Genomic DNA, 12,643 nt, shown 5'->3' on the forward strand with positions numbered 1-12,643 from the left:
ATTTAATGGAAATTGATTAATATTTATTTTTATTTTTTAAAATCTTTAAATTCTTTATAATCTAAATAATAAAATTTTTAAAATGAACAATAAACTAATGGACTATAAGTTAAATTTTACCAAAAGATTAATCCTTGATTTTTATAAAAGTTTAAAAATATTCGTTTGGTACATTATTATATGTTTATATATAAATTGCAATTTGAATAACTAAATAATGTAACATATTTAAAAAGTTTTTACTCTAATAAGGTCTTTTCTTAAGATGGAAATAAATTGAAAACAAATTGTTTTATCAAAAGATTGTATTTTAAATTTTATTTATTGACATAGAAAGGTCTTCAAAGAGTATTAAAATTAAAATTTAAAAAAAAAAACTTGTTTTATTTACTAAATTGCATAAAGTTTAAAATTATCGTAAAAATAAAAATTTGTCCATTCTTTAATAGTTTTAAAATTTTTATAATTATATTTATCTTGAGAATTCTTCATAAAGTAAAAACTAAATATTTTTTATCAAATAAAGCTGTATATAATTTAATTTTATATCTTATACTATGATTAAAATAATAAAAATATATACGTAATAGATAATTGTTGAAAATCTTAATCATGAACAAATAAAAAAAAGTTCTTTTATTTAATAAGCAATAAAATAAAAATTTGTTAAAAGAAAAGCTAACATTTAGAGATTTTTTTTTTGTGATTCTTAAAAAAAAAGATAAATATTTTTTTTAGTTATTTTTATATATAAACTATAATATTAATTTTTTCTAATGAATATAAAATAAGGAAAACAATCTTATCAATATATTTATTTTTACTTATATGCTAACATAGATAACATTAGTTATTAATATAATATTGTGTAATAAAACGAAAAATCTTGTTATTAAATTTTTTTAAACTAAGTATACTTTCACTTAAAAAAATTGGTAAAATGGTTTGATTTGTTATTTTATAATATATAAAAAAAAATCTTTTTTGTAATTTGAATGTAAAAATATTTGTTTTATGTTATATCATTTGCTATTGTATATAAGTTATAAAAATTTTTTTAAGTTGTGATATTATCATTTTGCTTAATATTTTATGTAAAATAATAAATTTATTGTAATTTTTATTATTGTAACATTTAATAAATTAATAAATTTTCCATTTCTTTAAACATTACTAGAAGTAGTATTTAAAAAATTATGTGGACAAAAAAGATAAAAGAATTGTTTAATATTAGAAGTTTTATCCACACTAATAAGTATGTACATTTCATAGCACTTACTAATATAAAAGATATTTTAAGTTTGCAGGATGTTAATATTTAAAAAAATTATAAAAAAGATAATATGATAGTAAAACTTAGAATTTGTTTTTACTCTGTTCATCTACAGTATTAATAAGTACAAACAAAATATTTATATAAAAATATTTCTAAATTTAGTACATCAAATATAATATTTTTTTTTATAATTTTATGTATAAACTAGTTTAACATAATTTTTTTAATTGAAAATACTAATTGTTTTTCATTTTATCGTTGTTAAATATAAAAAAAAATTTCATTTTTCATATATATCATTCAAAAGTACAAAAATATTTTTATTTATGTAAATGAATTATAAACTTTATGATAAACAAAATATTAATATAATAAGAAATATTATTTAAAAATACATAGTCATTGACAACACTTTCAATTACAAATTTTAAAATATTAACTTATGTGAAAAAATACTATTTGTGAGTAGTTTTCATACTTTTATTATAAAAAGCATTTCTAAATATAAAGAAATGTTAATTTATACAAAAATAAATTTGAATTGTTATTTTTAGTATAAAAATACTTATTTATTTCTTATTTGGATAAACAAATATGTATATATTTTTTAATATTATACCTCAACTAAAAATATTTAGTTACTATTTATAAAATAATATTATTTTCCTTTTAAATGTTTACCTATTGTAAGCATTTACACTTATTATGCTGTAATAACATATCATAAAAAATATCAACATGAATGCACATAAAATTTATTTTTAAAAAAAAATTATGAAGTACACATTTTTATTAATATTATTTTATCAAAGTAAAAAGCAGTCAAATGTAAGCTAAAAATTTATTTATAACTTTGATTATTAAATTTAAACTTTTCAATTGTAAATTTTTACAATTTAAATAAATAATGCAAGAAACATAATTTGTAAATTTTATTTTAAAATTTTAACATTAAATATAAAAAAAATTTTATATTTTTTATTGTTTTAGAAATTATGAAAGTTCAATAAAAGAGTGCAATATTAATTAATATGTACTTAGAAAAAAATTGTTATACTTTGTTTTATCATTTTAATGCTATACTAATTAATTTTATTTTTAGTAATTAGCTATATCATTTATCCTTAAAATATTAATTAAAGTATATAGTTTTTTTATGCCTAAACCAAGCTTTTAAGTTTTTAAAATTGTATATAAACAAATATTATGCATCATTATTTCATGAAATATAAATACCATTGAAATAATATGTATATTTGGTAATTTAAATTTAAAAAGACGATAAAAAAAAATTTAATTTTAATTAATTAAAATATTATTTTAAATTTTTTTCATTCTTTATAACACTTTATAATAATCTAAATAACTTAAAGAAATCTTATTTTATGGAAATCTCATTATTTTTATTAGTTTTTACGTTGTCCAAAGTAAAAGTAAATTTTTAATAATTATTATATTTTATTTCATTGGTTTACACTACTCATTAAGTATATATTAAAAGTATTTTATATCTATACTTCTTCATTTCTTTAAACTTTCAAAAATTACTTTTTATTTTAGATTTATTTCAAAGATGAATTCAATTAATTATATTTGTAAAACTTTGACTATCTTTTTATTGATAACATTATTTTTACTTGAAAATGGAAATTGTCAACAACCTGTAAGAATGGCATTTGATTTGAATGCTCAAGATAATCTTGATTTTAATGGTTTAAGTGTCCGTCAAATTAATAATATGATGAAATTTTATTCTTCCTTTTTTAAGGTAATTTTCTAACAAAATAAGACATATAATATTAGTTATTTATAGCCAATAACTTCAAATGAAAAAATGAGTGGAGAAATTACAAAAAAATGACTGTTAAATAGTTGATTATTTTTTTTAAAACTTGAAATCTAGAAGATATTTACAAAAGATTATAACACAATTTCCCAAATGGTTATTATTATTAATATTTTTTCTTTATTTATGGTAAATACTTTTGTTAAATAGACATTTAAGTGATCATTTATAATACTTCCATAACAATTGTTTAATATTACTGAAGAATAAAACGAAACAATGTATATTTTTATGCAATTTCAGTTTTCTTAACTATATTTAATATAAATAAAATAACATAATAACAGGATAATGTTGTCAAACATCTTGTTTCTTCGTTAATAATCAGTACCGATTTTCCGATATTTATTGTCCAATTAGTTTATTGTAAGCATTTTCTCCAAACATAATATACTTTGTATCAAGATATAAAAATCGAAAGAATGATGTAAACAAAAGTAGCCTGTAGTTGGTTAAAGTGTAACTTTTTATTTAAAATAAACAAGTTTCATCTTCTTAAATATATATATATATATATTATTTTCTTATATATATATATACTTTATAAAATATTTTTCAAGAATTTATCATTTCATGCAGAAATTTGAACCAATTTTTTTTTAGATAATAATTCAATTAAAATAATAAGATTTTAATGATACTTTTAAATTGAAGAAACTTTTTTTTTATTACTTTTTATTGTCCATTAAATACTTGAAAGATGCAAAAATCTTATATACTATATTTCATTTTTTTTAATTATTTGATATCTGTCAATTGTCTATTAAAATTATTCAACAAATATAAGCAAATATTTTTTTTTATATTATCATTATAAAAAAAAAGTACCTATCTTTAAAGATGTCAGATTCTAAAGAGTGGATAATTAAAAATTTATCATTTTTCTTTTTGACTAAACAAATCATTGGTATATCTTTTTTTATATTAAGTATAGTTACTCTTTAAAAGTGAGTTAACAAAATAGTATATTTTCCTCTATATATCATTGTAGTTATTCATATAATAATTTTTGTATATTAAATATTAATTGCATTTATTTAAGATTTAATTATTTAAATAGTAACTTATCTTAATAATTTTTTTAAATAATATTTTTAAAATATATCTTTTTAACATAACTTATTTATTTTATTTTTTTTATTTCATAAAATATATAATAATTAGTAGTTAAATATTATAATATTAAAAGAAGAATTATAAATAATACTTACATCATCGTTGATTGTGAAATATTACTTTTAGGTATTATTAAATTAGTTTTAAGTTCTACAAATTAAAAATCTTTTCAATTATTAATTGTAGAGGGTGACGAGTTTAATATATGTTATTATATTACTTGTAACAATTCAAAAATATTTCTTCAAACCTTTTTACTTTCTTTAACTACTTTATTATTATTATTAATAACTATTTGATCATATACCTATTATTTATTTGATCCAAGTCTTCATAACATTAATATTTTTCATATAGTATGCGATTTAGTTTTAATCTTTATGATATATTGTAGTACCTTTAACAATAAGATTATGTATTGATAGAATGATAATGGTAGAAAAAAAAAACTTAGGTTAAGTATTAAGAAGCTACTAGGTACTTGTATTTTAGACCCCATATATTTAACTGACCGCTATCATCTTGGACAGGTCAAATGTTCTTTTAATATTTTATAAAATGTCATATTTTTGAAGTTTTGACATTCTCTAATCAACCTTTTGTTTGTGCTCCTGTGAATAATCAAATATTGCTTAAGAGTTTAAATGTCAAAAACTTTTTTAATTGTTATATAACTAACTTAAAATATATATCATTATATTATCCAATAATATATATTTTCTTAATTTTTTTCCTCCACCCAGATAAAGGTCCACAAAAAGTTAAGTAAGATTATTAGAAGTGATTACCTTAATATATATAATATTATACTGATTTAAAACTTTAACTATATAGGTATTTTTAAAAATTTTATTGTGTGAAGCTGATGAACACGAAATGAAGAAAAGAATTTTGTTTATGAAAGCATAAATTTATATATGTGTATATAACTTTTGTAATAACAATTATAATGTTTCTTTTTAAATCTTAAGATAATTATTCTTTTTTTTTTACTACATTTTTATTAATCGTGGTGAATATTATTCTTTTATGTTATTATATTTAATAATATTATTGTCTATTTTTTATGACAAAATTTACTTATCGTCTTTACAAATAATTGTACATATTCACAATTATAATTACTTAATATTCACCTTTTTAAATTATTATTATTATTTTTCATTAATTATTATAATATTTTTAAATTTATAAACATTTATATATTTAAATTATTTTAAGATATATTTTTAAAAAAATATTTATATTATCTTCAATAATTATAATAATATTAATACGTATGTTAGAAGAATAATTTATATGAAAATTTAATGGCAGCTTACAATCGTGGTGAATCAGGATATGTAGATATTGATAGACGGGGAGAAAATGTTTCAGAACATGTATATGGTGTACCACAAATTCATCCTACTGATTATAATAATGGTGATCAGTATTTCAATAAATATCAATTTCGTAAATCATCATATGAAGGACATTTAGCTGGTGAAGAAAATATTTCTATAGCTAGTGAAAATAAGGCATGGGATATCTTTCGATTATTACCACCACCAGCAGATAAAAAAGGAAAAGGATTTTGGCATGAAATGAGTTTACAAGGATTAAAAATTGCAACATTTTTTATATTATTTTTTTTAACACTTGGAAGTGCTGTTGTAGCAAAAAGTAGTTTTCTTCTTATGACATCTGCTATAGGATTTGCTGGTAAAAATATGAGTATATGTAGTGATATTATACCAGGTATATTAAACTTTTTTTTCTATTAATTCATAAATAATAATTTTATAGAAGGATCGCAAACATCAGTTTTTATTTCACCTAAACATGTTTCAAAATGGATATGGGCTGTATTATTATCACTCTGTGCTCCTGAATTATTGTGTTTTATACGATCATTTCATAGAACATTATTTAGAAATGTTAAAAGACCAACAATGCTTCAATTTTTTGTAGTACTTTTTATTGAATCTATTCATGCTGTTGGTATGGGAATATTGGTCTTTTATATTTTTCCTGAATTTCCTGTTGAGATTGGTGTTATGCTTTCAAATGCCTTATGTCTTGTACCATCAATTTTAGCAGTTTTATCAAGAAAAGCATATAAATTAACAATGGTACTTGTTATAATTGATGGTTGTGCTATTGCAATACAAAGTTCTGGATTTTGGGCATGGCCAGTTTTAGTTCCTGAAGTTGGTAGTAAAGCACTTCTTATATCTGTTACACTTACAATGATATCATTAGGATGGTGGCAAAATTTTGTTCATGTAAATTCAATGCTACCTCCAATGAGATCACTAGCACAATTTGCATCAAAATTAACTGAAAAAAAATCAAAAACTTATGTTTTTGTTTCATTATGGAAATGTGGTATATATACATTATGTATGTTTATGTTTTTACAATCTAAAATGGAAACAAAAGATATAATGCAAAAAGATCCTTTTGGTGAAAAAATTATTACTATAACAGCATATAATATGAATGAAACACAAATACAAAAATTTCATCATCGTATGGAAAATTTAATTAGAGATATGGATAATTTTGATGCTTTTTCAACAAATTCTGATAATAATAATAATAATAATAACATTGAAGATGAAAATGATGAAATAGATAATTTTGATCAAGAAGAAGTAACAACAATTAAAGTAACAACAACATCAAAAAAAGATGAAGAAAAAAAGAATAATATTAATATAATTTCTGATGATGGTGATGATGATTTAAAAGAAAGTATTAAAAGATTTAAACGTCGTGTTCATATAAATGATAAATTAAAACCAGAACCAGAAGAAGAAGAGGAATTTACACCATATTTAATTTATGATAATTTTGTTCAATTAAATCTTTATACAAGTCAATATGATGCTTTATGGGTTGCATTAATACAAATATCATCTGTTGTAATATTTTATCATAGTTCTAAATTTGCCTGTAAAGTAATGATGCAACGTATGGGATTTGCCTTACCAACAGCATTATCTGTTCCAGCCACAGTTTTATTATTATCTACAACATGTAAAAAAAGATATGAAAATTCATGTCATATGTCAAATATTATTGCTAAAGAATTATTTTGGAAATGTCAAGATGAACCAGTCTCTGCATTTGACATTGATTTTTGGCTTCAACCACAAACATGGATATGGCTTTGTTGGTTAGGTTCACAAATATGGGTTACTATACATTTATGGAATCCTAAACATGAAAGACTTGCAAAAACAGAAAAATTATTTATCAATTCACATTTATCAGCTGCCTTTTTTGATCAAACATTAGCATTAAATCGTCGTAGTGATGATAAAGCTAAAATTAGAACAGAGGTAAGATTAAACATATTTATATTTATATACTTAATAAGTATATATTCATATCATATTAATCTTAATTATTTATAATCAAAAAACTATACTATTACTTTTAAAATTTTAATAAATTTAATTATAATGTATAGATTAAATATCTTTATATAGTAAAATGTTTTTAAAGATATTTAACTATACTTTATTATTAATAATAATTAAAAAGTTAAATTTTACTTTTTTTTTATGTTGAATAGAATAGTAATTGGTTATAAATAAAGTATATATAAAGATTTACTTATTTATAACTTTATAAGAATTATTAACAATTATTGATATTTATTTTATTCTTCAAAACTATTATTATAATAGAGATTAGTAACATTTTCTCCATATTAGTATTTACTTAACAAATTTTAAATAATTACTTTTAAATGAAGTATTTGAAAAGAATTATATATTGATATTAACAATTTTGTGATACTTTTAATATTTATTAATAGAAAAATAAGTGAATATTTAATTAGGGTTATACATATTTTTGTATAAATGTTAATTGTTTAGAATAATGACAATTTTTAAAAGCCTATTATTAAGAAGTTTTAAAATACAAGTAATATATTTAAATAAGATATATATTTTTATTATTAAAGTGTTAAAAATAGTACATTTTTAAGCCACTTATGAATAATGAAAAGAAATATTTTTCTTAAATATTATATTACATACTACATATATAAAAGTATATATATATAATAATATATTTTAGGATCTTGAATTAGATGGTGAAGATAATAATCAAACATATGAAACAATTACTGGTTTTGGTCCACCTAAACCACCACCTAGTGTATATAGTACATCATCCTCAAAATTAGAATCAGGATTAATAAGAGAGACAGCAAGTGCAGCAGATGCTATTACAAAAATTTATGCTTGTGCTACAATGTGGCATGAAAGTCCATTAGAAATGACATGTATGTTAAAATCAATCTTTCGTTTAGATGAAGATCAAAGTGCTAGAAGAAATGCACAAAAATATTTAAAAGTTATTGATCCTGATTATTATGAATTTGAAGCACATATATTTTTTGATAATGCATTTGATGAAAATGATTATGGTGAACCTGTATTAAATAAATATGTTAATCAATTAATTGAAAAAATGGATGAAGCAGCAAGTGCTGTACATCAAACACAAATGAGATTACGTGTACCAAAAAAAACATCAACACCATATGGTGGAAGAATTACTTATACATTACCTGGAAAAAATAGATTATTAGTTCATTTAAAAGATAAAAATAAAATAAGACATCGTAAACGTTGGAGTCAAGTTATGTATCTTTATTATCTTTTAGGATATAGATTAATGATGAAAGTTGAAGATCAAGCTAGAAAAGAAGTTATATCAGAAAATACATTTATTTTAACTTTAGATGGTGATGTTGATTTTACTCCACAATGTGTACATCTTCTTGTTGATCTTATGCGTAAAAATAGACGTCTTGGTGCTGCATGTGGTCGTATTCATCCTCGTGGTTCTGGTTTAATGATATGGTATCAAAAGTTTGAATATGCTGTAGGTCATTGGTTACAAAAAGCTACTGAACATATGATTGGTTGTGTATTATGTTCACCAGGATGTTTTTCATTATTTCGTTCATATGCTTTAATGGATGATAATGTAACTAGAAAATATGCTTTAAAATCAGAAAATCCTTTAGATTATATACAATATGATCAAGGTGAAGATCGTTGGTTATGTACATTATTATTACAAAGAGGATATCGTGTTGAATATTGTGCTGCATCAGATGCTTTAACATTTGCTCCAGAAGGTTTTGCTGAATTTTTTAATCAAAGACGTCGTTGGATTCCATCAACAATTGCTAATAGTTTTGATTTAGTAAAAGATTATAAAAATGTTGTTTCTGTTAATGAATCAATATCAATATGGTATATTATTTATCAATGTATTATGCTTGTTTCATCAATTCTTGGACCTGGATCAATTTTTTTGATGGTAGTTGGTGCTATATCAATTTCATTTAATATTGATATGACATTAGCATTAATAGTTGTTGCTATACCTGTTGGATTATTTTCAATAGCATGTTTAACATTACCTCAAGAAAAACAATTATTATTAGCGGAAATTATAGGTTGTCTTTTTGCAATGTTAATGACAGCTGTAATAGTTGGTACATCACTTCAAATACAAAAAGATGGAATTATGTCACCACATTCTATTTTCTTATTTTTTGTTATAGGATCAATTGCAACAGCAGCAATTCTTCATCCACTTGAATTTGATTGTGTTATACCAGGTGTTTTATATTTCTTATCAATTCCATGTATGTATCTTTTATTACCAATATATTCAATATGTAATGTTAATTGTGTTACTTGGGGTACCAGAGAAGATCCTGTTAATAAAGAAAAAGAAGAAAAAGAATCTGGTTTAAAAGGTGCATGTACAAATATTTGTCAAATGATGTGTTGTTATGATCCAAATAAAAGTGAAAATAATCCTCATTTATGGAAAATAAATGAAACACTTCAAGAAATTACTAGAAAATTAGATGATATAGAAAAAAAATCTGTTGGAAATAATAATAATTTTTCAAGTAGAAAAGATATTTCTAAATATAATGATAATGAAGAAGATGAACCAGCTGAAGAAGAAGATGACAAAGATCTTCAACGTCAATCACAAGCTGCAATGAGAAATAAAAAATGGAAACAGACAAATGATGATACATGGCTTACAGCACAATCATTAAGAAGAGCAGAAAGAGAATCATTAGAGACAGAAGAAGAATCATTTTGGCATGATGTTATTAATAAATATCTTTATCCATTAGCTGTTGATCCAAAGGAACAAGAACGTGTTAATAAGGGTTTAATTGATTTAAGAAACAGATCAGTTTCAGGATTTTTTATGTTAAATGTTGTCTTTATCATTATTGTTCTTGTTCTTCAACTTCAAAAGGATTGCCTTCATATTGAATGGCCATTTGGTCCTAAATATAATCATACTATTACTCCATGTAATACAGATACAAGAAAAGAGATATGGGTTGTAACAAGACTTCAATTAGAACCTATAGGACTTGTTTTTCTTGTATTTTTCATGTCAATTTTAGTGATACAATTTTTTGCAATGTTAATGCATCGTTTTGGTACATTAGCACATATTATTGCTTCAACAGAATTATTCTGTTTTAGGAAACCATTAGACAAATTAAGTGAAGAAGATTTAGTTGTTCAAAATGCTGTTGAGATAGCTAGAGAGTTACAAGCAATAAGAGGTGTAGATGAAGTTGAACAACAACCTATTTCAGAAGAAAAAGGTATTAGTCGAAGGAGAGTTGTTCAAAATTTGGAATCATCTCGAAAATCTGTAATGAAACGTAAAACAGAAACACTAGATGCAGCATTTAAAAAAAGATTTTTTGCTTTATCAAGTGATGCAGCACACGATGAACCATTAGGATTTAGTGGAAGAGAGAAACGTTTAACAATGAGAAAAGGAACTATTAGAGCTTTAGAACAGAGAAGAGATTCATTATTTGGAACATTAGATAAACGACAAGAAAGAAATTTAGTATCACATCTTCAAGATAATGAACATGGTAATAATAGAGGTCCTGCACAAAGACGACTGGAACGTCTTGATAGAATATTCCCACAACAAGACTCTTCTAATAACTCGCAATATCACAATGAAAGGTCTGCTAATTCAACACCATCATCATATCTTCAATAAAAAATTTACCACATTTTAAAATGAATCAAAAATTATAAAAAAAAAAGTGTAAAATAGACAAATTGGTACCATTAATTATTAAAAATAATATAATTTTATATTTAAATCACAAAATTTAATTTATTTTACTGCCTTAATTTATCATAAAAAAAAATTAATTTTAATTTATATTAAAGTATAAAGTATGCCGTATTTAATTTATTCTGCCAATAAATAAAAACTAAAATAAACAATTTAATATTTTTAAAAAGTAAATAAAAATTTTTGTTACACCATTTTTACATTGTAAAAGACTTTTATAACACAATGATTCCTAGTTTTCATTAAATACAATATATTTTTTTATGAAACATTTTAATAAGATAAGTAATATAATTTTTATTGAAAAGTTTAATGGGATTATTATTATTTAAAAGGGTTTTTATTAGAAATTTAAATATAAAAACCTATTTAAATAATAGATAAATTTTTATTAAAAATAAATTTCTTTGCATTTTTAATACATCTTAATTTATTTTTTTTTAAACGGAAATAATGACAATAACTTGTTATTAAATATATAGATATATATATATAAATGATCAATGATTGGGAACAATATTTAATAGTACACAAAAAAATTCTTAAATGTTTTACATATATAATATCAACAAACAACATTTTAAAATGAAAAGGTTTAATTGAAATATGTTTATTATTAATATTTAAAAAAAAAAACAACAATAATATATATGTATAATTTTTGTAAAAACAAAATCTTTTTCGGATATTATAAACATTATATAACAATTATAATAAAATTTTACGATCATTTATAGAAATAATATCAAAGAAATAAAATTGACATTTAACTAATTAAAAGTAATTGTGAATAATTTATATGATATTATAAATTTTACACCAAAACTGACCAATAACATTAATTTTTATTAGTTATATCTGATACTTGCTAATGATATTTATAAAAAGAAAAATTTTTCCGCATATAATATAAAAGAAGAATGATTTCACTTTCATGCAAAATTAAAATAGTTTAACATTTCATTAATATCAATTTAACATGTTTTAACAATTTGAAGAAAAATAAAAAAATCTACTCTCAATCTTTACATAATATTTATACTACAAACACAAAAAAAAGATTCATCCATTGTTCCTGATAAAAAAGACATGGTACGAATAGAAGTGACATGTTCTTTATAAATATAACAAAAGGTGTCTACTTCAAATGATTTTTACTTTTATACATACTATTTCTGTTATTGTGATTTATTTTTCTACCTTTTAAGAAAAAAAAAATGTAAAATCAAAATATTCAATAAGGT

At 21.2% G+C, this 12,643-nt stretch overlaps 1 protein-coding gene across 1 annotated transcript; it reads left to right on the plus strand.

The window, feature by feature from the left end:
* Positions 1 to 5,548: 5,548 nt before the first annotated feature.
* Positions 5,549 to 11,318, plus strand: SRAE_X000035900 (Chitin synthase family-containing protein; the record flags this gene model as incomplete). The annotated part of the gene is made up of 3 exons (XM_024644694.1): positions 5,549 to 5,978; positions 6,027 to 7,567; positions 8,316 to 11,318. 3 exons carry the CDS (start codon positions 5,549 to 5,551, stop codon positions 11,316 to 11,318), a joined length of 4,974 nt encoding a protein of 1,657 aa, XP_024510228.1.
* Between the last annotated feature and the right edge of the window lie 1,325 nt (positions 11,319 to 12,643).

The sequence above is a fragment of the Strongyloides ratti genome (assembly GCF_001040885.1).
Source record: "Strongyloides ratti genome assembly S_ratti_ED321, chromosome : X".
Classification (NCBI taxonomy): Eukaryota; Metazoa; Nematoda; class Chromadorea; order Rhabditida; family Strongyloididae; genus Strongyloides; species Strongyloides ratti.